Here is a 26,946-nt window from a genome sequence, read left to right on the forward strand (position 1 = left end):
TCTAGTCTGTCTTGGTTGGCTTGCTATGAATTGAAATAGACTTACAGCAATGAGTCTGTTTTTGTTTGGGGTTTTTTGCTGTCCCGGGAGAGAGAGGGTCAACTGGAACAGAGCGCCCTGGAGTCTGACCCACGGTCCCGATTGGGCCGGGGGCTGGGTGGATCTCTGAGTCCGTTATTTTGTAGGTAATTAGATTTGGAATGAAATAACTCATGCTGGAGAATAATGTGTGGCGTTCAGGAAGGTAGCCGTTCCCTTTATTACCCAACAACTGACCACAATTCTGTGTGTGTGCATGTGTTTGTGCATGCGTGTGTGTGTGTGTGTGTGTGTGTGTTTTCTCCTTGAACCCACCTTCAGAGAGGTGCTTTTTCAGCCAAGGCTTGGTTGCTAAGCTGCTGGCCAGGGGCCCTGCCTGTGCCGATGGAGATTGGATTTCCCAGAGCAACGTGGGCACTTGCAAAGCAGCCCTGGGCATCTGAGTTGGCACGAGCAGAGGCTGAGGGGTCGGCATCTGCCTCCCTCAGCCAGGAGGCCAAACCACACACTGGCCTCACACAGGATGTTGGGGGTGGCAGGGCAGCTTCTTAATCACCAGGGGCGCTGCAGGAGCACGTGCCAAAGCAGGGCCAGACCCGAGCCTGGCCGTCTACATTTTGTATGCTGGCTACTGAGGGCATGTCCAGGGGCAGAGGTTGGGTATGGCCCCGGAGGCCTCTCCTCCTTGGCCTTGGGGAGTCCCACCACTGGTGTAGACTCTCCCAGCAGACCAATGGAGCCGCCTGTCCAAGCTGTTGTGGGACTTTAAGGGGAATCTGGCCCATCCATCCCATACCTCCACGACAGATGCACTAGTCATCTGGGCCAAGCCTTGGTCTCGGGGACAGGCTTGCTCAGGCAGTGCCAGCCCAGGCTGCTCAGCCCTTCCAGCGTTCCTGACGCGGTTAGATCAAGAGGCCCAGACAAGCCCACCCCAGGCAGCATCTCCCTCCCTGCCTCTTCCGGTTCATCGTGGTGTTGAGCTGTCGAAGGGACTGGCTGTACATTCCATCAGGGAAGACGGAATGGGGTTTGCTAGCCTGTCACCTAATAGAAAGAGCCCCCCCCCATTGTTGTGTTTTACCTAGAGTGGACCCCAGAGTGTGGGGAGACCTATGTAGACCAGGACAGTTCTGATGGCAGTGGTAGGTGACCGGAGCAGCGAGGAAGGAGGGGAACAAACCCGTCAGCTACATCTCTTGTCAGAAAGGAAGTGTGGGTGACCAGCCGCAGCTCACCATCCCTTGGACCCTCCTGTGGAAGCCTGTTACTCCAGACCCAGAAGCCAGAGTGCCCAGTACTTGTGTGAGACAATTTGGGTCTCCTGGCGCTGCCAAGCTTTTTCTTTGTCGGGTGTCCCCAGCGGGTCTCTCTGCCTACTTGGGTTAGCATGGTAGAGAAGAGCCACAGCCCCCTTTGGGAGCAGGGGTGTGAGGGCCTGTTTGTGACCCTGACTCATGGGCTCTCTCCTCTCATCTGATGCCCTTAACCCCTCCTAGGGGCAGAGCCAACTGGAGAAGGGAAATAGGCACCTGTAATCCCATAATCCTGCCTGAACGTGTCATCACGTAGAAAACATCTTGACTAGCTTTGGGTTCATTGTCCACACGCTGCCCATCATTAGTCGTCCGCCCTGTTCACTACCTCACGCATTCCATCGTGGGACAACATCCTGAAGCTGTCCCCTGGTGTGGGCCATTAGGTGGCACCTAATTTTCCCCAGGAGCTTAATGACCGGCCTGCCCCACAAGGTGGTAAACACTGGCATGGGTGCGTGCCGCATCCGCAGAAGTCTTGGGGGATCATTTTAGCAAACAAGGGCTGAGGGAGGACTTTGAGAATGGGCAAGAGTGTCCAGACAGGGCAGGTGTTGGGAAGAAGTAGCGACTTCAAAGTGGTTTCTGGAGGGGGGTGGGTAGAAGGGTTTCATACAGATGGGCAGAGACCACGGTGAACAGGTTCTCGGATGGAGTAAGGACATAGACTGGCTGTCCCTGAACGCCAAGCACAGGAGAGACCGGGTCAGGGAGGGAGGGCCACATCAGTCCCTCCCTAGCACTGGCAGGCAGTAGATTCCTGATGGGATCAAGCCAAAGCCCCTCAGTGGCCCACGAGGTCCCCTGCTCTTGTGCCTGCAGTCGCCATCCTCCTGGAACTCAACAGCTTGCTTCTGCCCCTGGGACGGTGCCCTGTCCTGAGGGCTTCTCTGCCTGCCCCTCTTCCCTGAGGGTTCCTAATTCTTTTTACGTCAGTCTTGCTTGTTGTGAACATCCAGGTAGCAACACACTCGCAATCCCTTCCGTTCAGTCTGAGTATGTCTGTCATACTGTGCAGCCCCTCACAGAAGCCCTGTGTCCCCTGAGCCGTGTGCCCTCCCTACCACTTCTCTGCCCCTCGGGTCCTAATGTGGCTGACCACTTCCTGTCTCTCGGGTCTCCAGCTGAGACGTCATTCATTCATTCATTTGCAGCTCTTGCAGCCTGCACTTAGGATGCAGTTGTGATCAACAGGACAGGAGCCCTGTGCTGACCTGTGCTTCCGAAGGTCACGCCCTGGACCTTAGGTGAGATGGGCAGTGTGTGCATGCCAAGTCACGGCAAGTGGTCAGGAGAGAGCGTGGGAGGGGAGAAGGCCTCCCTGGTAGGTGGCACTGGGTCCGAGGGAGGGAGGGAGGCAGGTGAGTTCTGGAGAAGGGTCCATGAGGACAGCCCCCGAGGCAGGGATGCTCACCTGGGCCTCAGCCTGCCAGCTCCTCCTTGGTGCAGCCTCCATGGTGACGTGTGGGTGGATCTCCCCGGTTAGGAGGTGAGCATGACCATGACGGGTCTTGTCTGTCACAGCTGTGTCCCCAGACCTCAGACAGCACCTGTTGCCGGCCAGCCCCGCGCTATCAAGGACCGACCCCTCAGTACACCTGGTAGGGGGGCGCCCACCTGCTTTGCGCTGGCTGTGCTGCAGTCTCAGCTGGTCTCCAGACCCCTGCTCCTCCCCGCCACCCTGCATTCCTCCAGGTGGGGGCCATGTGGTGGTGGGAGGGGCCAAGGTTTTTTTTAATTAATCATTTTATTGGGGGGCGCTTACAAATCTTGTAACAATCCATCATTCAATGGTATCAAGCCCACTTGTACATATGTTGTCATCAACATTTCCGAAACATTTGTTTTCTACCTGAGCCCTTGGTATCAGCTCCTCTGTTTTCCCTTCCTCCCGCCTCTCCCGAATTCTTGATAAATTATTATTTTCATGTCTGACACTGACCGCTGTCTCCCTTCATCTACATTTCTGTTCGTTCCCCTGATGGGGGTGTGTGGGGGGGGGTTGTACATTAATCAGGCTCTGTTATGCCTGGGCCTGCAGTTACTTCTGTATTCTCACTGAGCGGGGTGAGGTCAGGAGCGGGTGCTGGACAGTCATCGTTCCCCCTCCTGGTCCTGACGCCATCCACCAAAACACCGTGGCCCCAGCCCTGTGGAAGGAGCAGGGGGCCATGCAAGAACACTTAACTGTTCAACCCGCCCCTTCGTGGGATGACCCAAAGGGCTCGAGCTGATGGCATCGGCATCACGGGTGGCTCCGTGTGACATCCAGCCTTTTAACTGAAACAAACAAAACTGTCGCCATCAAGTCTTAGCTGACTCATAGTGACCCTGTAAGACAGAGCAGAAGGACCCCGCCCCGTGGGTTTCCAAGCAGATAGGAAGCCAACTGCCACAAGTCTCAGTCACTGAGTGGTCAGCGCATCACCACTTGACTGGTGTCTCCAAGCCCCTCCCTCCTCTGGCTGGGTCTTGGCCTTTGCACTCCGGGAGGGTCTCAGAAGAGCCATCTTTTGCTGCCTCCCCAAGTCCTTTGGTTCATGAGCCAGTGAGAAACGGGGTCAAATCCAAGTCCTGCCACTGGCCACATGGTGCCCTTGGCCAAGCTGTGATCCCCCTTCCCTCAGGGACCTGGTGGGAAGACAGATGTCTGTCTGGGTGGGGAAGCCCCAGCAACTCACAAACCTGAGCCTTTGGGAGGATTGTCTGTCCGGGATGTGTGTTTTTTCTATGATGGCTCTGGGTGGTGATCTGAGCAACATCTTCAACTCAAAACCAGAAAAAGAGCAGGCAAAGGGGCGTTTGCACCGGGGGAGGGTCTGAGTCCCACCCACCCTCCCTTCTCAGTGCTGGGGCCTCTCCTCATCCTGTCTCCTTCTCATCCCCACCCCCACCTCCCAGAGGCTTGTGGGGGAGGTGCTACCTCGGATTCCTGGAGCGCCCTGGCTCCTTACCTCCTGTGGGGGCCACTGCACCCGTGCCCTGTCCCTGACAGCCTGCAAGAGCCTGGCCCTCTCCTGAGCCCCAGGGCCCCTCCTGGTGGGGGAAGGGAGTGGGCACCCCAGGAACCGCTGATTTATGAGCTAGCGTGCTGCCCTCCCCCACCCCATGGTTGGAATGCAAGGCTGAAGTCTGGAGACTGGCTGGGCTGTTTGTCCAGGCGGTGAGGTGGCTGCAGGCCCCCTGAGTGTTTTCTGGGCCAGCCATTCCAGGAACCTCGGGGGCTTTCCAGGGTCGAGTTTGCCCTCTGAACTGACTGTGGGCTTGGAGTATGTCGGCTTCTGGGTGGTGGGAGGCTCCTGGCACTGGGTTGGCACCGCCTGAGGCTCTGGCTCCCCCAGCGCATAAGGGGACTAGCCTCTCCTGGATCCCCCAGGATAGTTGTCCCGTGGCGTCTGCCTGGGGTGGCACGTGGTTGGAAGCGTGCTGCCCTCACAGGTCCACTCCTTTGCCTATTGAGTGCAGAGTGGTGACCCCTCCACCCTGTCCCTGGGTGGAGTCCCTGCCACCTCCAAGAAGCCAGAGCCTTTGGTGCCACTTAGGCCTGCTCCTCCCCCCACTTGTCCCAAGAGGCTCTCTGGCCCCTCATGGACTTCCCAGTGCCCTGCTCTGTCTTGTCCCTACCTGCCCTGCTGGAGAGGGCACTCCTCCAGGGCAGGGACTGGACTGTCCCCTCCCAGTACAGCCCAGCTGGACTGAGTGAAGCCGTCCATCCGGGAGACAGTCCCGGGCCCCACACATGGGCTGACCTGTTTCCGGGGTGGGCCCAGTATTCCCAGCCCTCGGTGCCTGTGACCCGCGGGAGGCCCAGCTCCTGGAAGCAGGAAACTGCAGCCCGAGGATCCTCCCCTCCCCCACCAGGCTAATCCAGAAATAGTTTCCCATCAGTTTGGGAATGCATCCTAGGGTGGGTGGACAGCGCAGGAGGTGGGGGTATTTGCTTTCTGTATTGGGAGCAGAGTTTGCCTCCTGACTCTGCCCCACATGGGCCCCTGGGAGAAGGTAGGCTCTCTGAGTGCACCCCATCAGAGCCCAGGGGAGCTAGGGCTGGAGGGGATGGGCATGGGGCCTGGGGGGATCAAATCGTCTGTGCTGGGGTCCCCCCCATGTGCAGGGGCAGGTCCAGCCCCCTCGCTGAAGGCTATCTCCTTGCCTGCTTGGCTTCCTGGACAGCTGTGGCTGGTTGGAGCAACGGTGGCCAGAGGAGAGAGAAGGCTCTCAGACAGGCTCCACAAGTGAGGACCAGGCAGAAGTCAGGCAGGCGTGGGGCTGCCTGATGACCGGAGCTCTCCCCAGCCTGTGCCCGCCGCCACACGCCTCTGAAGAGAGAAGCTTGTGAAGTTTCCCTTTCTGTTTAGCCCGAGGTTAATGGTGGGTTTTTTTTTTTCTTTCAGAAAACAGGTTAACAATTAAGCTAATTAACCCCAGGGCCTCCCGGCCCTCTTTGTCCCTATAAAGCCATGCTAAATGGCTTCTTCCCCCAGCTTCTCTGCCGGCATTATAGGGCCACAGGTTGCCAGGAGCCAGCGTGAGAGCATTCTCAGCCCCAGGATAGGCCTGGCCCAGGTGCCTTCTCCTAGGCCCCCACTCCATAGGGTGTAGGGACAGGCAGGGACTGGGTGGGTGATGGTGGAACCGGGCTGGTCTGGAGAGCCTCATGGCTGCCTGTACTGGGCCTGGCTGGTGACTGGGTGACAGGTGGCTCTGCCAGGGGACACCGCGTGTTTGTGTGGCTCCACTGCTCACCACCCCCTCTGCCTCCATTTCTAGGTCTCTGAGCAGCCGTGAACAAAGCAAGATGAGGAGGTTCCTGCGGTCGGGCCCCGACCCCGAGCGGGAGAGGCTGAAGCGGGACCTCTTCCAGTTCAACAAGGTGAGGAGGTACCCAGGAGGTGGACTTGGGGGATCGCTGTCTTCTGACTGGGGTTCCTTTACCTGCCTGGGTAAGGTCCCTCCTTGGCACTCCCTAAGTGCCTCGTGGCTCTGGGACTAGGGGCTAGTTAGAGGTCCCTGGGAAAGGGCAGTAGGATGCCCAGACATTGGGACTCCTGGAATCTTGTCCCCATCTCCTGCTGGCTGTGTGGCCTCTCCAAACCACCCTCCCTGGTTAAGCCTCAGTTTCCCCACCTGTAAAGGGAGGCTAGTCCAGTCTGCCCGGCCTTCCTGGTCAGAGGAGACTTCACAAGGGATAGTGCAGTGGCAGGAGCCTCAGGCCGCAGCAGGTCCCTGGCTCCCTCCCTTATCAGATTGCCCTGGGAGGAGCAGCTAGCCCAGGGAGAATCAGCCAGAATGGTTCTTGGACGCCCCCTCCCCGCCTCCCCAGTTCCAACCCTATACCCCTATCCCCCAAGCCAGAGTCACCCATCCTTGGGGCCACAGGGAGGTCCCAGCTCGGAGGCCAGCACTGGCCTATAAACTCTGCTCGCAGTCACCTAGCAATCTGGAGCGGTCCCGGCTAATAAAACAGGCTGGCTTTTCCTCACCCGCTCTTTGATCTGGGGCCTGGGGTGCCTTGACCAACTTCCCTCCTTGGCTGCTCTCGATTCCCCTGGCCGGAATGTACCTTTCCGGGACATCCTTGGGGGGTGGGGACACAGATTCTCCGGAGGAGCTTCCGTTTGGACTGTGTGCCACCCAGCCCTCCACCCCAACACACCAAAGCCACCAACTGGGACAGTCTAGACCAGTGGTTCTCCACCTTCCTCACGCCACGACCTTCCACACAGTTCCTCATGTGGTGGTGACCCCCAACCACAGCATTATTTTCATTGCTACTTCATCACTGTCATTTTGCTGCTGTGATAAATCGGGCGATCCCTGTGCAAGGTTCGTACATCCCCAAAAGGGTCGAGACCCACAGGTTGAGAACCGCTGGTTTAGAAGGTGGGAAATGGGCACTTTGGACATGAAGTTGGTTGGTCCATGTTCAAACCCAGTTCTTCCACCACCACCAACACACACGTGTGTGCACACACACACACCTTGGAGCGAGAGGTGACTGGAATTGAGGAAACCAGAGCCAGCCCTGCGCACTGAGATCCTCAGCTGCTGCTTCCGGGTGGGTTCCTCCAGGGCTCTGCGGAGCTGGGGGCAGAAGTGGGGGTGGGGTGGGAGGTCACTGGTTTCCACAGCGTGCCGCTTTGGGCTGGACTCGGGCCCCGGGGGGCAAGGGGGACATGAGTGGTGAAGATAGGGCCCTAGGAGCCCCTCACTTCTAGGGACTTTGGGACTTCCGTGTGTTGGAGAAAGGGGGTCCTAGGTGAGCACAGTACCGTAGGGTGGCACTGGGGTTTCACACCCTGAAAAGGCGGCCAGTTGCAGTGGGAACCGGCCCGACAGGCTCGGCAAAGAGGGGTGAGCCTGGTTCTGTCCCCTGCCGGGTGAGGCTGGGGTGTGGCCAAGGTGGAGGACACCCCCACCCTCAGCACTGCTAGACTGCTAGTGGTCCCCTAACTTGGCCTAGCTCAAGGTGTGCTCGATCTGCCTCCTGACCCGTGCCCCCAATCCCAATTCATGTCCGGGAAACACCTGAGTTTACAGCCTTGGGCTGGGCCCAGTCAAATCTCAGGGGACAGTGATCAAGACCGTCCTGGGGAGGGGGAAGGGACTGAGGGTCTGAAATTCCTTGGTGGCCTGCAGGAGGCCAGAGGGGAGGGTGGGGCTGTAGGGTGAGGCCAGAGCCTGGAGGATGTGGCCCCCTGAAGCTTCAGGTTTGCCCTGGGGCCATGGGGCAAGCTGGAGGCTGGTCCTGCAAGATACAGCAGAGGACTCTGCTGCTGAGCCTCGGGGCAACCTCTCCAGATTCTGAAGGGAAGCCCCTTGGAAGCACTTGACTTGTCAGTGTTTGCCCCTCTCCTGCCCATCTTTCGTTTAGAGCCCTTCAGGGCAGAAGTCCTAATGAGTTTTTAATTATCTCATCTTCTTTCTTTTGTTGCCTGTGCTTATGGTGTCATTAAAAAAAAAAAAGTTCTGCCACCCTTATCTGTTCTAATACCAAAAAAAAAGCCCCTTGACAAACCCAAGGTCGTAAGGGTCTGTCCTCCATGTCTTCTGTAGACAGCAAGAGTTGGGCTGCTAACTTCGAGATCAGCAGTTCAAAACCACCAGATGCTTCAGGCGAGAAAGATGAGACTTTGTACTCCCACAGGGAGCTACAGTCCAGACACCCCAGGGGGAGTTCTACCCTGTCCTATGGGACCTCCAGGAGTCAAATGGACTGCACGGCAGTGAGGGTGCTCTTTGAGTCTACGAGCTTTCTAGTTGTGGAGGAGGACTTTCTAAAGATGCGTGGAGAAAGCGCATCACGTTTTCATTGTTTCTCCTCAGACTTTTTGGAGAGAAAGATGAGGCTTTCTACTTCCTTAAAGAGTTATGGTCTGGGGTCCCCACGGGGGCAGCTCTACCCTGTCCTGTAGGGTTGCTGTGTGGGTCAGCACGGACTCAATCGCAGTAACTGGTTTACAGATGCCGTAACTCCCCACGACATATGGCTCATGGCTCGGGTCCATCTGAGATAACATTGCGTACGGTGTGAGGTAAGGGTCTCTCCAAGAGGCTGGATGAAACCCAGGAGCTGAGCAGGGTGTGAGCAGGCTGGACTCTCGGCCCTGGTGCACGTTGTCATTTGGAGTGGACCATTCTGCGTGATGGGTGCTGTCCTCGCACAATAGGGTGTATTAACAGTGTCCCTGGTCTCTACGCTCTGGGTGCCAGTAGCCTCCTTGCCTCTTAGGACCCCAGATGGCTCCAGACATTGTCCAGCGTTCCCTGAGCTAGTGGCTCTTTGGGGCCTGAGACCTGCCTGAGATGGGCCTGGGTACTTACATGGAGATGACAGTGGCTGCTGCTGCCTTGACAGTTGTGTGGACTAAGTGAGCAAGTAGGGGTGGATTCATAGATGCCGGGGTGGGGTGGGGGGAAGCGTAAGGGATTCAAATTCAGTGATTGAAACCCATCAGCTGTTCCACTGGAGAAGGGACATGACCGAAGGACCCATAGCTTTGTGCCCCGTTCTATAGGGCTGCTAAGATTCAGCAGTGGGTACTACTGTAGGGGACCGCAAGACTCTGGGTCTTAACTGACTAGACCTTAGAGTTTGGAGAGTCTGGTGGCTCAGTGGGTTGTTGGGCTGCTAACCACAAGGTCAGCATATTGGGCTGCTAACCACAAGGTCAGCAGTTCAAAACCACCATCCCCTCTGTGGGAGAAAGTTAAGGCTTTCTACTCCCATAAAGAGGCACAGTCTCGGACACCAACGGGGCAGTTGCTCTCCGTTGCTGTAAGTCGGATTCTGCTCACTGGCGGCAAGTGTGGGTTTTTATTTTGAGACCTGCAGGTGAAGGAGTCCTTGCAGCCAATGCGACCTGCAGAGCTGGAGCCCTTGGGTGCAGCTGGGCCACCGGGCTAGAGATGGAGGATGATGCCAACCCCCTGGAGGGATGGAAGGCAGGGTCTAGACCAGGTGATGGCCTTGCCCACCTCTTCCGAGAGCTCTGTCTTAGAAAAGTTGGGCACCCAGGGCACTGTGCAAGGTGGTTGGCTCGCTGTCACCCTTACAAGTCCAGACACCACACGGGACCTTTGCTTCTAGCACCTTCTGGTCAAGTTCCTTCCCACCCACACTGCATGAGATGCTGCAAGGGTGGGGGGTGGGCTGTTGAAGGTGGGTAGCCTCAGGCCCTGGAGCAGCAAGTCCTGTTCTGTTGGCTCCAGGACTGACAGGGACATCTCAGCCCTCTGTGCCACGGGCTTGCTGTCAGAGGGGCAATTGCAGTTTGCTGGAAGCCAGACATGAGCAGTAGGTACAAGCAGGGCCTCTGGAGCCAGATGGCCTGAGTTATAGATTCCCCCCACCCCCCATGGATGACCCAGGCTGAGTGGGTTAGATTGCTTAGGAGGGTGTCCCCCCATTACTGGTTTGCCCCAGTATCACCACCACTACCACCCATTCTACAGGTGAGCCCAGGTGTGTATGAAGGGAGAGGAGCCTTCTGACAAGCTGGGGAGACAGGCAGACAGTGCCAGTGGTGACGGTTCTCAGTGGGTGAATGTCTCCAAGGGCAGTGCGACCTCCGGCTCTCTCCCCTGGTGAAACCCAAGCATGCCCGAACCGGCTGGGCAGGTAGACCTGACCAGCCCATCTGGCCTGTCCTGAGCCGCCCTGAGGCTCCTGGGCCCTTCTGCCCTGGTCCACCCTCCCCCCTCCAATGCCCTGAGCAAACTGCCTGCCAGGCTGCCCTGGCCAGGGCCAGGTGGTGGTGTCCTGGCTTCTGCATGGCCCAGCCCCAGGTGTCAGGTGACAGCCCCACAGGGAGGGCCAGTTGCCACCATGCCAGGAATCTGAGCTGACCACACCCAGTATCAGGTAAAACCACCCAGCTGGGGCTCTAAGCCCGGGGGCCCTCCCTCCCACCCCGATGTGGGCTGGGCCCCCTCTCTTGGGTGGGGTCCTTCTTACTCAGGTGGGATGAAGCCCACCCACACACACACACAGTCTGATACTCAGCCTCTGCTCTGCCCGATCTGGGAGCCCCCATGGGTGGTGGAGCCCTGCAGCAGCACAAATGGACTGTCTCTCCAGCCTAGCTGGTGTTGCAGCCCGGCAGCTCGGAGAATCTTTGCTCTCCTTTCCCAGTGCCCTGTCAAAAGAGCCCATTGTTCTCCCTGCAGGTCACCTGAGCCAGGTAGCAGGCTGGGGGCAGGGCACAGGTAGGCCTGGTGCTGTTCTCCAGAGGGGGGTGGAGTGTGAAGCAGGTGCCCAGAGCTGAGAGGACACCCAGTGGCTGTCAGGCTGGGGTGGCTGAGGTCTCAGGCCGGCTGGCTCTGCCTGCTGCCTGCTGTCCTCTGCCCCTGCCCCTGCCCCTCCCTCTGTCCCGATACCCTTCTACTTCCTGTCTCTGAGGAGAGGAGTGATTCAGAACCGCGCGTGTGTGTGTGTGTGTGTGTGTGTGTGTTTCCAGTTTCACTGCTGGCTGTGAGGCACCTGGGCAGCCCTGGGGCTATGCCCACCTCCCGGGCCTCTCCCAGGACCTACGTGCTGCTCACGCTGGAATTGGTGGGGTGGGGACCCGTGGGGTGGGGTGCCGGGTGGACTCTCTGCATGGACTAGTTGGGAGCTGGGGCTGAAAGACTGGGAAGGAAATCGAGGACCAGGGCCAGCTGGAGCCCTGGCCGGAAGGTGGGTGTCTGAGGTCAGTCCTGACCCTTCAGAACCTTCCGGTCTGGTTCTCCAGCTCCTCTCTGTCCCCTGTCCTCTGATCAGCCACCCTCCAGCTGCTCCCCAAATCCCAACACGCTCCCTTCCCGGCCCAGCAAGACCCCCCTGGTCTTCTCAATGGCCAAGGAGTCCTTTCCTCCCTTCCAGATGTGTGGGCTTCCTTTGCATGATCTCTGGTGCTGCCTCTCCTCCCCCCGCCCCCCCCCCCCGAGACCTCGAGGTCCCTTGGGAGGAACCTGGCTGTTGCGTTGATTCCCTGTCTCTGTCTCTGTGATGGAAACTCATGGTCCTGATTTGGTTCTTGGGGGTGCCCGAGCTGTCAGCTGGGAGAAGGTTCCTGGGGGGGATTTGGGAGGGCATGTCAGAAAAACCTTCGGAGGGAACTGATGTCCTTCCTTAAAGGTCTGTATATCACTCATCTCCACGCCGAGGACAGCCTGCTCAGTATTTTCATCAGCCCCGTCCCGCTGATCAGATTCACAGTGGGATGTGCCGGGGAGGCACCGGGTGGCGCTAACGGTTCAGGTGCTCAGGGGCTCGCCGCAAGGTTGGAGAATTGTACCCACCCAGATGTGAGTCAGAGGAAAGGCCTGGCGGTCCGCTCCTAAAGAGCCTGCTATTGGAAACCCTGCGGAACAGCATGGCTCTGCCCTGCCGCACATGGGGCGACCGTGGGGCCCAGAGTAGAGGCGGCAGAGTAGCTCACCCAAGTCCAGCCGTCCTGTGGCTGCAGAGGGGCCAGTGGGAATTTAATCAGCCTGACTCTGTGTGTGTGTGTGTGTGTGTGTGTGTGTGTGTGTGTGTGTGTGTGTGTGTGTGTGTGTGTGTAAAAGCCACGGTGACCCCAGACCCCGAAGGGGAGTGATCTTCCTCTGGGTCAGAGAAAGGGGTCCCTAGTGGCACAGCGGTTAGGGATTGGCCGCTAACTCGAAGGTCAGTAGTTAGAATGCGCCCAGCCTGTCCATGGGAAAGAGATGGCCCTTGGAAATCCCATGGGGCAGTTCTACTCTGTCTTCTGGGATGAGTTGCAGTTGACTTAAGCACAGTAAGTTTGGGGCTTGGGGGGCCATGAGATGGAGGGGGTCAGAGAAAAGAGGCCGAGGGCAGCAGGAGTGATTCGGGTGAGACATGGAGAGAACTTCTTGGCGGAGGGCAAGGAGGCTCAGGCGTGGCCTGGGAAGCTGGCACCTCACTGGGTTTCTCTGCCTTGCCTGTTCTTTGTGAGGTGAACCCCAAACCCGAACCCACTGCCATCCAGCTGATTCCGAGTCCCAGTGGTGCTCAGGGGCAGAGTAGGACTGCCCCTCCCCATGGGCTTTAGGCAGAACACCTCATCGTGCTTCTGCGGGGCGGCAGCTGGTGGGTTTGAGCTGCTGGCCTTGAGGTGAGCCCCAAATTGGTAACCACTGCACCACCGGGCTCCACAGTGGGAGAGACACATGGGGTTCTTCTCAGCATCCTGAGCATCGAGTTAGGGGCGCTGGTGGTGCAGTGGTTGGCGCGCTCGGCTGCTCACTGAGAGGTCGCTGGCTCCAACTAAGAACGATGAGGCTGCCTATGCCCCTAAAGATTCTGCCCTGAAGCCCTGTGTGGCCGCTCACCTGGCTCAGCCCTCCAGCATCTCGGGGAGGCAGCTTGGACTCAGCAGCTGGTGACACCACTGGTGACGGTGAGGAAATGCTGCTGTCCCAGGAGCCTTCTTGAGGCCACCAGTCCTGCTGCTGTGGGTGCCAAGTTCCCAGCAACCTGGGCTGCTGGCTGAGGCCACACAGGGCCTCTCGGGGAACATCCCCGTCCCCCACCTGGTCTCCTGTTGGAACTGACTTGGGGCCTGTTTACATTCCACATCCTCCCCAATCTCACTCACCAGGGCCTTTCTAGGCCTCGTGTTTTTCACAGAACTACCCACCTGGGCTGACCTGGTCTTGGCTGTGTGGGGTGAGCAGGCTGGCCACCTGGCAAGGAGCAAGCCTGGCAACCCCAGCAGCGGCTCTCCCTCCCCCCCTCAGAACTCTCCTCCCTGACCTGAACCCCACTCAGGGCCTCCTCCTGTGAGCCGCCTGGGCAGGACAGGGCCTCAGTGGGCAGCTGGGTTTTCTTAGCCGTCATCGTACCGGCTGTCACCACAGCCTTATCTCTCTCTCTGCTGCTCTGAGGTCTGACGTCCCCAAGGGACACACCGTCTCCTGCAGGGCAAGCTCACGCAGTCCCACTGCTCCGCTCCCAGCTAGCAGGTCAAGTTCACTGTCGTCTGGGTGTGGGGGGCGGGTAAGAAACAGAAGCTGAGCCGCCTTCCCGAAGCTGGTTTCTGTGCGTGGCCATCAGTAGCATGGACTTGAGTCTGCGAGTCTCCCTCCGGGGCTCTGCCTAGGAGGCACTTGGGCCCGGGAATGTCGCCAGCCCACTATCAGCAGGTAGACTGGCAATAGTCACTACTGGGCAGGGGAAGCTTCTGCCAGGAGTCCTCCCCAGCCATGGGCTGGACATGCGTGGGGACAGGCTCCAGAGCTATGCACCCGCCTGTGCTCCTTCCTGCACGAGCCCACATACATGTTCTGAAGATTCAGTAAGCGGATTGTAAATATGAGCACACAGGTGCCAGCACCCACAAGCATGGAACACTCAGAGCACAGACTCCACGGGGTTCACAGGGTGATGTCTTCCTACTTACTGGGTGTGTGTGCGTCTGCACACTCATGCTGTTAATAAGATGGACAGCAAGCATAGCTGCCCTGTGACTTTCTGTGCCCTGGAGTGGATTCCGTCTGATCATAGTGAGCCCACAGGACAGAGGCCCCCTCCCCCTCCCTTCCAAAGCTGTCTCTTTGTTTTTCTTTGTCATTTTTCACCTTGAGGAGCCTTGGTGACACATGGGTTAAGCAGCTGGTGTCAAAGTCAGTGGTTCAAGCCCACCAGCTGCCTCCCTCCCTCACAGTTTGGATGAGGCTCTGTTTATTGCGTTCTTTCATCTGCAGCACTGTGCAGAGCAGACACACAGTAGATACGCTGTACGGCTCTGTAGACAGAGGCACAAAGCGCTCTCCTTGTCCCTCTGCACAAAGGAGAGCTGGGACACAAGGGTTTTCAATCTGTAGCTGGCTCTGAGCTTCAGTATCTGGGTTTCTCCTCTTCTCCATTCCTCTGTGGTCCTCCTTACCGATGTCTACCGACAGCTCATGAAATCAGGACCAAGGTTTCTTATCGGCACCGGCTGATCTTCAGCAGGAAGATGAGGCCGGCTGCTCCGTAGGGACTGCAGGCTTGGACCCTCAGAGGGACAGTTCTACTCTGTCCTACAAGGTCATGATGAGGCAAACCCCCCAGCCCCCCATATGTAATCTCTACTACAGAGAGACTGGTAAAGGAGAGTTCCCAGGGGCTCCAGGGGCAGGGGTAGGGGCCCAGAACTGGGAATTGTCTGTCCCGGCCTGGCTCCGACACTCAGAGGTGTGGAGTAGGGCCGCCCTGAACATACTTGCTTCTGCTCGGAAGGGGCTGGGGGCTGGGACACCTCGACCGGGCTCTGAGGCTGCGGCTCACCGCTCTCTTGCAGACCGTGGAGCATGGCTTCCCGCACCAGCCCAGCGCCCTGGGCTACAGCGCCTCCCTGCGCATGCTGGCCATCGGCACCCGCTCCGGGGCCATCAAACTGTATCCTTCCCATGCTGCCAGCCCTTGGCCGGGGATGGGGCCCCAGCGCCCAGACTGGAGGAAGGACGTCAGCCTGCCTGCCCGCCCAGGTACGAGCAGGCTCCTTCATTCCCTCAAGCTGGTTTACAGGCCTTTGTCTGCTGGAGCCGGGCCCTCTGAAGGCAATGAGGATGTCCTCTTCCTTCCAGCCTGGAACCCCAGGCCTCCCTGCCTCTCTTGACATCCCCTCCTTCCCCACCAAATAAAGCAGGCTGCACACAACCCCTTGTCCCCCAGGACCTTCCAGGTGCCCCCTGAGGAGCCTGCCCTGAACCCAGGGCGTGGGGCCAGCCAAACTTCTCTTCCTGAGAAGGCGCCTCTGCCATACAGACCCTGTGCTTCCCCAGAGATGGCGGAGAGGGTCACCCCCCTCTCCAGGGGGAGACCTAGAGATGGGGGGGGGCTGTCCTCAGTGCCCACAGCACCTCCATGGAGCTGTACTCCCCCACTCCTCTCCTGTCGCAAGGAGGGTGGGAGCTGGGCCTACCCGCTGCGTGCCCTGGTTAATCATTGCCAGGCCTGGGCCACATCCTGGTTACCGGCCCCTGCTGCCAAGACACGTGGGCCAGGGCTGCTGGGGGAGGCCCCAGGAGGCACCCAGAGCGTTCTCCTTGGTACCAGCACACGGGAGCCCATGGAGCTGTGACAGATTGGGTAGGGGCCTGTCGTACCTAGTAACTGCCGAGATAAAGCCTCACCTTTCTTGGGCGTCACCCCACCTGCCTGGCTGGGGAAGCTTTCCCAGGATTATCTAGCACCACCGGGTCAAGTGCCGGCAGCCACTACCGCACCTCCCCACCCCAAGCTATGCTATGGCCCCTGCTATGACCGCCCCACCCCAAGCCAGACCACTACTGTCACCTCCCCTACAAGACTAGACCACTACTGTCACCTCCCCTCCAAGCCAGACCACTACTGTCACCTCCCCTCCAACACTAGACCCCAGGTCCTGCCCAGGAGGGGGTGGGTGAATCTCATTTGCTGCCAGCCTGCTGGTGGTCCCCCCGCCTGTGGGCCCAGAGGTCTGCACAGGACAGGTGGGTCTGGTGTCTGCCTGGGCTGGGCTTTTCCTGAGCATGCTGCCAGCTACGGCGCCCCTGGAGTGGAGTTCATGGGGCTTCACCGGGAGAACAATGCCGTCGTCCAGGTCCACTTCCTGCCTGACCAGGTGAGGGCACCCGCCTCCCACCTCCCGGTCTTGGGAAGGGTGGGGGTGCAGAGGTGGCCATTGATGGCCCTGGGTTTGCTGCTGGAGGACTACCTGCCCTCTCCCCACTGGGGTCTATGGGCTGGCCTAAGAGTAGGGGGCGTGGCTTTTGATCTCATTACTGGGCCCCGCCCCCCACACAAGGGCCACAGGGAATCGGCCTTTCCTGGCTGGTGAGGCAGTGCCCCCTGTCCCCTCCCAGTGCCGCCTTGTCACACTGCTGGATGACAACAGTCTGCATCTCTGGAGCCTGAAGGTCAAGGGCGGGGCGTCAGAGCTGCAGGAGGAAGAGAGCTTCATGCTTCGCGGCCCCCCTGGGTAAGGACTGGGGACTCTTCTTCTCCTGACCAGCCTGACCTCTGCACCCACATGGGTGGGCATCGGGGCGGGTGGTCATCCCGTGAGGGCCCCTCACTAAGGACAGCGTCTCGGCCTTGGAGGAGCTCAAAGCTGGCCTCTGTTGAGACACCTACAAACAACAACCTCTCAGCCTTCGTGTTTAAACTTGTAAAAAATACCTTTTCAGCTTCAGAGGTGAACTGTGGGGTCTTAATCGATGAGTTCTTATGGATTAAGCTCCTGGCATCCTGTCTAGGTAGGAGCCCTGCTGGCAGAGTGGTTACACATTGTGCTGCTAACCACAAGGTCAGCAGTTCAAAACCACCCTCCTGTCAAGAGCACAGTCTCAGAACCCCCAGGACTCGTTGGCACTGCTTGATTTGGGGTCTCTGAGTTGTAGCTGTGGCATCCTCGACGGGGCCTGGGTGTGTCTGGACCAGCATGGTCCCTCCTCACATACGCGGGGGGCAGGGGGGGGGGACCTGGGCAGCCAGCCGCCTGCCTCTCATGTCCCCATGTATTTAGGGAGGCATGTTCCCCCACAAAGGACCTCCAGGCTGTTTTCCCTAAGTGGACGGTCTGTGAGGGAGCCGAGGACCCTGTGCTGCAGGCGGCTCACGGGCAGCCCTTCTCCCGCAGGTCTGCCCCCAGCACCACACAGATCACCGTGATCCTGCCCCATTCCTGCCGCGAGCTGCTCTACCTGGGCACCGAGAGCGGCAGCGTGTTTGTGGTGCAGCTGCCAGCCTTCCGAACGCTGGAGGACAGGACCCTGAGCTCGGACGCCGTGCTGCAGCGGTGAGCTGGCCCTGTGCCACCCAGGCTGTCCTCAAGCCAGGCCTGGCTCCCCCAGACCCAAGGGAGCGAGATGAGGCTGTCTGCTCCCATGAAGATTGACAACCTCAGAAACCAGGGGAAGCAGGGCCAGGACAAGTCCCAATCAGTTTGACAGTAGGCTGTGGGTATGACAACTCCTGGCACCAGAGGGGACTTGAGGGTGACTTGTCACCTGAACTTAAGGAGAGGAAGCCAAGCCCCAGAATGAGTGAGAAGCTTCCCCGCCCCTTCGCCCTGTGGTCTTAGCGCTGATGCTGCCTTTTCAGACCCAGTGCTGGGGCAGGCGTTGCTTAGACCAGGACAGCCACTCTGGTTCTTGCTGGCAACAGCGCCATGTTCCCCTTGAAGCCCCCATTGCCAATTCTAGTTGAGGGGAGCGGTGCCAGCCGCTGGGTTGTGGGCTCTTTGCATTCTCCACGCACTGTCCCTGGTGTTCAGAAGCCCTGGTGTAGCCTAAGCTTAGGGCTGTAACTACAGAGTTGGTGGTTCAAACCCACCAGCCAGGCCACAGGGGGAAAGATGAAGCTGGCCATTTCCATAAAGATTTTCAGCCTCAGAGCCCTGGGGTGGGGTCCCGTGAGCCAGGATCCGCTGGAGGCCGTGAGTTTCATTCCTGGTGGTGGCTCTCTGTCCTGCTTCTGCCGCCTCTTGGGCCACGCTGGCCGCCGTGCGTCTGCAGCAGCAGGGCCACTGCATCACTGCCTGCTGTGTTGTGTCCCCCTCACCTGCCTCCCGCGCGGCCTGGAAGTCATAAATGCCACTCTTAGGTTGTCGCCCTGTGCCTCTGCCCTCCGGCCTCGCCCATGGCTCACGGTTCTGCCTCTCTCCTCCAGGTTGCCAGAGGAGGCCAGGCACCGGCGGGTCTTTGAGATGGTGGAAGCCCTGCAGGAGCACCCCCGAGACCCCAACCAGATCCTGATCGGCTACAGCCGGGGCCTCGTCGTGGTCTGGGATCTGCGGACCGGCGAGGCGGTCCACCATTTCCTCAGCAGCCAGGTAGAAGGGCTCAAGGCCTGGAAGGGCAGTTCTGCTGGCACCCGCTGCCCATCCCCTGCTCACGCCTACGCTCTCCTTCCTCCCCCCTGAAGCAGCTGGAGAGCGTCTGCTGGCAGCGCGATGGCCGGATGATTGTCAGCTGCCATTCAGACGGCAGCTATTGCCAGTGGCCCGTGGCCAGCGACGCCCAGCAGCTGGAGCCCCTGCCCAGCTGCGTGCCTTACGGTCAGTGCCACCCACTCCCGACAGTGCCCTCAGTGTGTCCAGTCGGCCTTTCCTGGATTCAAGGGTGGGGCCCAGAGAATTTTCCCACAGCACAGGGCCGGGTGCTAATGCCTTTTCAGGACCCACAACATGGGCGGGGGGTGGGGTGGGGTGGGGGGAGGATACACAGGTTGTCCGGGCCCTGGAGCGTCGGTTCCAGCTCATTCCTGTTCTCTTAGGTCCCTTTCCCTGCAAAGCTATTACCAAAATCTTCTGGCTGACCACCAGGAAGGGGTAGGTACCCGTGCTCTGCCCTCTCCTTTTGCCAGCACCTTCCTGGACGACTGGGGGGGCCTGCAGGCCTCGTGCTGGGGGCATGGCACCTCCTGACCAGCCCTGGGTACCATGAGGAGCAGGCCTGTGGCCATTCAGAGCTCCCGGACTCTGCCGGCAGTCAGCCCCTCCTCCCTCACCAGCCAGAGCCGCTTTGGCTCCTGGGGCCTCTTTTCTCCAAGCAAAACCTTCCTGAGGACCCCTGATGTCGCCGTGGGTCAGGGGTCCAGGCAGGGATGGTACTGAGGCTGACCCCCACCCTGGATTCCCCAGCCCGGGTTCTCCTAGGCTGCAGCAGTCCCCAAAGAGAGGGGGTCCAGGCCCCCCTGTCCTGGCCACCCTGCGTGAGTGCTCCCCGAGGCTGGCCTCGCACAGTGCCCCGAGGCACATGATGGCCGCCCAGCCCATTGCCACTCTTCCCCCAGGCTGCCCTTCACCATCTTCCAGGGCGGCATGCCCCGGGCCAGCTATGGGGACCGCCACTGCATCTCCGTGGTCCACGGCAGCCAGCAGACGGCTTTCGACTTCACCTCCCGGGTCATTGACTTCACGGTCCTGGCTGAGGCCGACCCTGCGGCTGGTGGGTGTACTTCTGGAGTGGGGTGGGGGTGGGGCACGGCCCAAAATAGGAGGGTACTTCCCCAACCGGCCCCCATCAGGGAACCCTTGACCCTTTAGTGTTCATCCCCAAGGCCAGCAGCTCTGTTCACCCTGCCCTGTCAGCCTCTCCCCATCAGGACAGCCTGTGGCGTCCCCCTACCTGACCCCCTCTGCCTCTGCCACCGTTTCCTTCCTGGGGTGCGCATGCTCGCCTGTGTGTGTTGGGGGATGGGGAAAGAGCCCCCCAGTTTAGCTAAGGTGTCTCATTTTGCCTGGAAGCCTTCCTCTTGGGGTGGTCACTGGGTGCCAGGGGGGCACTGACTCATTGTCACCAAGTGGGTGACAGAACAGACCAGAGACCTGGAGAGGCAGCCAGGCAGGAGGGAGGGGCTGCCCTATGATGACTAGGGCTCCACGAACCTGGGCCCAGGTGTGGTCTCCAGCCTCGGCCCCTGCCACGGAAAGACCGCTCCACCTACATTCCTTCTGCCTTGGCTTCTTCGCCCTCCTCACACTTGGCACTGGGTGACTGAGAGCAGGGGCTCAGCATGGCAGCCTGGGGTCTCCTCAGACAAGAAGCCTGTATGACGGTGTCCCCACACCCCGGGCTGATCATGCCGTCTGGGTCCCAGCATGGGGGGAGGCAAGAGAGAGGCTGAGCCAGGCGTGCATGTGGGGTTTCCTGGGACTGCCCCTGCCTCTGACTGCCCTCCCTGCTGATGATAAGGGTGTGTGGTGAGGGGCATAACTCCTTAGACAAGGTGTAGGCACCTGAGGCTCCCTCTGACTGCTCTCATCATGAGCACGGTTCAAGTGACACTGTGCGTGAGACATCAGGCTGCTAACCACAAGGTCTGTGGTTCAACACCCCCCCCCCCCCCGCCAGTTGATCCTCTGGTGAGAGATGAGGCTGTCTGCTCCTGGGAAAGATCCATATTCTCAAATTCTGTATGGGTTTACATTGAATTGGAATTGACTCAATGGCAATGGGTCTGATCTGGCGGGGTCAGGGTGGTTGCTATGGAAGAAAACCCACACAGCCCCGCCCTCAAGGGACTAACCAACCTTTGAACAGGTGGGCAGAGTGTGGGGCGGGGCTGTGTAGTTATACAACTCTCAGAGGCAAGGATGTAACCAGGAACCTGGATAGGCTAGCCCCACAGGGGCCCAGAGAGCAAAGACTCAGAGCCAGAACTGGTGGACCACCCTCCCTGGAGCCTGTGGGGGTGGGGGGACTGCCAGCATGGGAGGGGCACCCCGCCAACCCTGACGTAGGGAGGCATCCAGGCTGTCAGCTGGGTGGGTGTCCCAGAAGGCAAGCTCAGAGGGGGCCCTGGCCTCAGGCCAGGGGCAAACATGGGGAGAACAGCTAGGTCACAGAGGAAGGCTCAGGACGCCTGATGGACAGAAAGGGTCTGACCCCTGTCTCCCCAGAAACCTTAAGAAGGTGAGGTAGCTAGGGGTGCTCAGCCCCCACAAACAGCCTGGGTGATAGGCAGGGCCCAGCAGCATGCACCCAGCATGCGTCTACTGAGCACTGACTGGGAGCCCTGAGGCTTGTGGGTCGGTGCGAGCGAGCAGACCAGGCCCCTCCGGAGGCATGGAGGAAGCGGACTGGCTGGAACCCTGGGTCCTGTTGATACCCCCGCCCTAGCCCCTTTGCTCCCCAGCCCTGCTGCCCTACCAGGGTCCTCATGCTGGGTCTTCTCCTGTGGTATGAGGCCCTCTCTGGGCCCCTCAGCAGACAGCTGAAGGTGGCATCTCCAGGGAGCTGGATTTCAATACCAAGTCCCTGGCTCCGGCCTGGAGCACTGACTCTGTTCCCACCCCTGGCCTGTTCCCCAGCCTCTGATGACCCCTATGCCCTGCTGGTGCTGGCCGAGGAGGAGCTGGTGGTGATTGACCTGACTGCGACCGGCTGGCCCCCGGTACAGCCGCCCTACCTGGCCTCCCTGCACTGCTCGGCCATCACCTGCTCCCACCACGTCTCCAACATCCCCCTGAAGCTGTGGGAGCGAGTCATTGCTGCCGGCAGCAGGCAGAGCTCGCACTTCTCCATCATGGTAGGTCTGCCCACCGCTGCTCCGCCCCGCCCCTGCTCAGCAAGGCCCAGTTTTCCCCCAACACGTCTGTCTCTTCCCCAGGAGTGGCCCATTGATGGGGGCACCAGCCTGGCCCCGGCCCCCCCTCAGAGAGACCTGCTGCTCACTGGGTAAGTGAGATGCTGGCCCTCTGTGGGGTGGGGCCCTCCTGTCTGATCCGCGGACCCCCCACGTCCCTCTCAACGTTGACCGGCGGCCCCGCCCACAGGCACGAGGACGGCACCGTGCGCTTCTGGGACGCCTCGGGCGTCTGCCTGCGACTGCTTTACAAACTCAGCACCGTCCGCGTCTTCCTGACCGACTCGGACCCCAGCGATAGCCTCCACGCCCAGGGCGAGGATGAGTGGCCCCCGCTCCGCAAGGTGAAGCCACGGGTCTGCAAGCCGTGCCCTGGGGACGGGGTCGTGGGGGGATGGTCTGCTCACGGGCACCTCTCCCTGGCCAGGTGGGCTCCTTCGACCCCTACAGCGACGACCCCCGGCTGGGCATCCAAAAGATTTTCCTCTGCAAATACAGCGGCTACCTGGCCGTGGCGGGCACAGCTGGGCAGGTAGGGCTGGTCCCACGGCAGGTAGCTGCCTTTTCCGTCTGTGGGGGTCGGGGATGGGAGCCAGTCCCGGCATGTGCTGTAACACACTCAGCTGCCAACCACAAGGTTGGTGCTTCGAGTGCACCCAGAGGCAGCTCTCTGGTCCACTTCCTACAAATTGGACACTGGACGCCCTACCCACGACCACAGTTCCGCCACACACAACGGGGGGGGGGGGGCACAGGAGGCGGAGCCAGGGTGGTGGGACTTCCCCTGGAATCGGAAGTCAGGCCGGGGCTTGGGCCCCTGAGGTCATGCTGCCCGTGTGCCCGCCCTCCCGCCCTCCAGGTGCTGGTGCTGGAGCTGAACGACGAGGAGGCCGAGCACGCGGTGGTGCAGGTGGAGGCCGACCTGCTGCAGGACCAGGAGGGCTACCGCTGGAAGGGGCACGAGCGGCTGTGCGCCCGCCCGGGGCCCGTGCGCTTTGAGCCCGGCTTCCAGCCCTTCGTGCTGGTGCAGTGCCAGCCGCCGGCCGTGGTCACCTCGCTGGCCCTGCACTCCGAGTGGCGCCTTGTGGCCTTCGGCACCAGCCACGGTTTCGGCCTCTTTGACCACCAGCAGCGGCGGCAGGTCTTTGTCAAGTGAGCTGCAGTCTGGGAGGGCGGGGCCCGGGGTGGGAGGGCGGGGCCAGCCCTGGCGGCCTCTAAGGCGTGGCCTCCACCCCAGGTGCACACTGCATCCCAGTGACCAGCTGGCCTTGGAGGGTCCACTGTCCCGAGTCAAGTCCCTGAAGAAGTCCCTGCGCCAATCTTTCCGCCGAATGCGCCGGAGCCGGGTGTCCAGCCGGAAGCGGCGGCCAATGGGTCACCCAGGAGAGGTAGGGCCAGCTCAGGCCCAAACAAGCCATGCTACTAGCAGAGGGCCCCAGCACCCTGTCCCCTGTCCCCCAGTCCCCCAGCATCTGCTCACAATAACCCCAGATGGGTCTCCTTGGCTCTCTGTGCTCAGTTTCTCCAATTGCAAAATGGGATCATGGCCGTCCCACCGCTGCCTGCACACCTCCATACATCCTAGATGCTGTCTTGTGAGTCCCCTGCTCCTCCCGACAATTTTAACATCAGGACAGGGCTGAGAACCCAAGCATCTCCCACTGAGACACGGTCTCCTCGAATTCAGGCCAGGCCGGGCTCAGCACTGGGCTGTGGATGGCATTGCTCTGATAGTGCCCTGCTCAGGCCTGGGCCCACCCATCGCAGGTGCCAGAGGGCGGCGCCAAGGTGGAGCGGGCCGGCCTGCAGAGCGTGGAGCTGGCGCCCGTGCAGCGCAAGATTGAGGCGCGCTCGGCAGAGGACTCCTTCACCGGCTTCGTCCGCACACTCTACTTTGCTGACACCTACCTGAGGGACAGTGAGTGGCCAGTGAGGGAGGGGTTCCAGGCGGGCAGTGCTATGGGGGCTGCTGCCTACCTGGCAAGTGAAAACCTTGGTGGGGTCTCCTGGGTGCAGGGGGAGCCAGTGGCCCTATGTAGAGGAACATCTCGGCTGGACCCCTTGTGGTCAGAGAGCCTGCCCTGTTTGTCCCATCTTGTACCCTGTGGCTGGGCAGGACCAGAATAGGGCCTACTCACAGGTCCTGACCTGGAATAGCCAGGCTGGGCCGGGAGTGCGGCCGTCGCCTGACTCCTGGAGAGCACTACCCACCCCTCCCTGAGCCGGGCTCAGATACTCAAAGCCTTTGCCCCTTGGCAGGCTCCCGCCACTGCCCCTCGCTGTGGGCTGGTACCAACGGCGGCACTGTCTATGCTTTCTCCCTGCGTGTGCCCCCTGCTGAGCGGAGGATGGACGAGCCTGTGCGTGCAGAGCAGGGTGAGTGCTGGGCCAGCGGGAGGACAGTGACCCTTGACTGGGCAGGTGCGTGCCGGGCGCTGTCCTCTCGGCCTCCCTCCAGCCCCTCCCCTGCTCCTTTCCACAGCCAAGGAGATTCAGCTGATGCACCGTGCACCTGTGGTGGGCATCTTGGTGCTGGATGGGCACAATGTGCCCCTCCCAGAGCCACTGGAGGTGGCCCACGACCTGTCCAAGAGCCCGGACATGCAAGGAAGCCACCAGCTACTGGTCATCTCTGAGGAGCAGTTCAAGGTGGCGTGTGGGCCCCTGGGGTCCCAGGGCTTCAGACAGTGGCTGGGGCACAGCTGGGGAGGCTTGATTTGACGTTGGTGCTGTTGGCCTCAGAACAGGTGTGTGGGGTCTCATGTCGTGTGCTGAGGCCCCAGGAGAAGAGGTGGGCACACCAAATCCAAACAAAGAAATAAATGGCCTGGGGGGGTGGTTCTCCTGGACCAGGTGGCAGTGGGAGGCCCATTCAGCCTGGGCTGGGTGGGAAGCGAGGGGTCTTTGCCTGCCGAGCAGAATGGGCCCTGCCGCGGGGTGACCGGGCCACCCCATGCTTCCAGGTGTTTACGCTGCCCAAGGTCAGTGCCAAGCTGAAGCTGAAGCTGACGGCCTTGGAGGGCTCTCGGGTACGGCGGGTCAGTGTGGCGCACTTCAGCAGCTGTCGGACAGAGGACTATGGGGAGCATCACCTGACCGTCCTCACCAACCTGGGCGACGTCCAAGTGGTCTCGCTGCCACTGCTCAAGCCCCAGGTGCGCTTCAGCTGCATCCGCCGCGAGGACGTCAGTGGCATCGCCTCCTGTGTCTTCACCAAATATGGACAAGGTGCGCAGGCCCAGAGGGTGCGGGGACGGGGGCCCCCGAGTCTGCTGGGCAGGAATGGAGGGGGCTTGGTCCAGGGCAGAGATACAGGGCGGATCCCTGATCCCCCCAGAGGAATGGCCAGACCTTGCTGGCTGGCCTCACCTGCCAGGTTTCCCTGCACCCCAGGTTTCTACCTGATCTCCCCCTCGGAGTTTGAGCGCTTCTCCCTCTCCACCAAGTGGCTGGTTGAGCCTCGCTGTTTGGTGCAATCAATGGAGACCAAGGACCACCGCAGGCCTCACAACGGCGCGGGCCCTGAGAAGGCCGCGGGCCGACCCAGGTGCGTGGAAGGGGCGGCTCTTCCGCGGGTTGACCCTGAGCCCAGCCACGCCTCTCCATCCTCTCTGTCCTGCCCTGACGCCTTCCATCTGGGCAGGCCTGATTGGGGGGGGGGGGAGTGGGTGGTGGTAGTAGGTGTGTGTGTGTCTGTCTGTCTGTCTCAAGGGATGATGCTCACTGTCTCTCCACCCTACCCCTGCCCCTCAGGACCTCTGAGAGCTGGAGTGCTGGAGAGGGTAAGGCAGGTCCCCTGGGGATACCCCTGAGCCCCACCCAGCCCAGCCCTGCCAAGGGGGGCGCGGAACTCCAGGGAGGTCACATGCGGGCTAGGGTGGAAACAGAATTCAACCAGCCTCTGGCTCAGCCTTGGGTTCCAGCCCCCTCACCCTGGGTCAGGGCAGGTGGCTCTGGGGTCGGCTGAACCAGACTCTGCCTTCCAGAGAGGACGAGGGGCCCCACGATGCAGCACGCCCTGCTCAACGATGAGAGTGAGTCCTGGGTGCCGGGGGAGGAGGGCACAGGGGTTCCCACAGGAGACGGCACTTCCTCTAGGGGAGAGACCCATCCAACACCCAGTGAAAGAGGGAGAAGGGTAGGCTCCAGTCCAGTCACACCCTTGTCCCCCCAGGAGTGCTGAAGGAGGTCCAGAGTACACTGGAGGGAGACCGAGCGTAAGTCAACTGCTCAGGTGGGAGGAGAAGAGGGGTGTCCTCCTCCAGCTTCCCCAAGTCCCCACACCCGGCGACCGCCCCGTTTTCCCAATGCAGGAGCTGTGGGGACTGGCGCACTCAGAGAGTGGTGGGCAACAGCCTCAGCAACGGAGGAGGTAGGGGCTTCGGGGGCTGGCCCCTCTCGTCCCCGTCCCCAGTCCTGGGAGCATGCTGACTGATGCCCTTGTGTCTCCTGCCTCAGCAGAGTGAGCAGCCAGCCCCTGTGTTCCTTGATCACACACTACTGAGGCCCTTCCTGGGCGCCGCCCCACCCGACAGGCCGAGGACTGGACCTTGAGGGGCGCCAGGCCCCACCCAGCTGCTGCTCCTGACCTCGGGAGACCGGAAACCCCAGGCCGGGCCCGCCCCTCCCGGCCTGTTGTCAATGTTGCACAGTTTTATCCCCTTTTTGTAGTGGGCTGGGTTTTAAATTATATGATTTAACTGCCTCTAGGTGAAAACAGAGTTTTTAATAAACACCTCATTACCTCTTCAGTGAGTTATCCCGGGCGTTCATCTGTCCGCATGGAGTGTTCCGAGGGGCTTAACCCCTCGCCCATGCCCTGGCTCCCTCAGACGGGGGTCGGTCTGTCCCTAAACCGGGCTGGTGCTCAGGGGCGTCCTGCCTGAAGCCATTGGAACGCAGTGCATCTCCGGGAATCGACACAAGGGTTGCCTATTTCGAGTCTGTCGGAGTTGGGTCCTGGGTTGGCCCTCAGCTGGGCCTTTTCCTATTTTCAGGAGGTCTCACACTGGGTGTCTTTTTCTAGGTGGTGGGAAGATGGGGGGTTGG

At 60.5% G+C, this 26,946-nt stretch overlaps 1 protein-coding gene across 1 annotated transcript; it reads left to right on the plus strand.

The window, feature by feature from the left end:
- The first annotated feature begins 6,129 nt into the window (after positions 1-6,129).
- LLGL2 (LLGL scribble cell polarity complex component 2) lies at positions 6,130-26,648 on the plus strand. Its single transcript, XM_075559451.1, has 25 exons — positions 6,130-6,228; positions 15,125-15,222; positions 16,348-16,429; positions 16,671-16,786; positions 17,447-17,605; positions 18,478-18,640; positions 18,733-18,865; positions 19,084-19,138; positions 19,603-19,757; positions 21,623-21,840; positions 21,922-21,989; positions 22,088-22,241; positions 22,325-22,429; positions 22,757-23,049; positions 23,135-23,285; positions 23,665-23,815; positions 24,157-24,273; positions 24,380-24,546; positions 24,861-25,125; positions 25,291-25,444; positions 25,651-25,679; positions 25,884-25,931; positions 26,072-26,114; positions 26,211-26,269; positions 26,359-26,648. Exons 1-25 carry the CDS (start codon positions 6,154-6,156, stop codon positions 26,361-26,363), a joined length of 3,063 nt encoding a protein of 1,020 aa, XP_075415566.1. The 5' UTR covers positions 6,130-6,153; the 3' UTR covers positions 26,364-26,648.
- Positions 26,649-26,946: the final 298 nt, after the last annotated feature.

The sequence above is a fragment of the Tenrec ecaudatus genome, chromosome 10 (genome assembly GCF_050624435.1).
Source record: "Tenrec ecaudatus isolate mTenEca1 chromosome 10, mTenEca1.hap1, whole genome shotgun sequence".
Lineage (NCBI taxonomy): Eukaryota > Metazoa > Chordata > Mammalia > Afrosoricida > Tenrecidae > Tenrec > Tenrec ecaudatus.

Excerpts from the sequence above, each read along its gene's own strand:
- LLGL2 (XM_075559451.1), top strand. The coding sequence starts at position 6,154 with ATGAGGAGGTTCCTGCGGTCGGGCCCCGACCCCGAGCGGGAGAGGCTG. Across the intron at positions 16,430-16,670 it reads TCCACTTCCTGCCTGACCAG|TGCCGCCTTGTCACACTGCT; the intron begins GTGAGGGCACCC and ends GTCCCCTCCCAG. Across the intron at positions 24,547-24,860 it reads TCTCTGAGGAGCAGTTCAAG|GTGTTTACGCTGCCCAAGGT; the intron begins GTGGCGTGTGGG and ends CCATGCTTCCAG.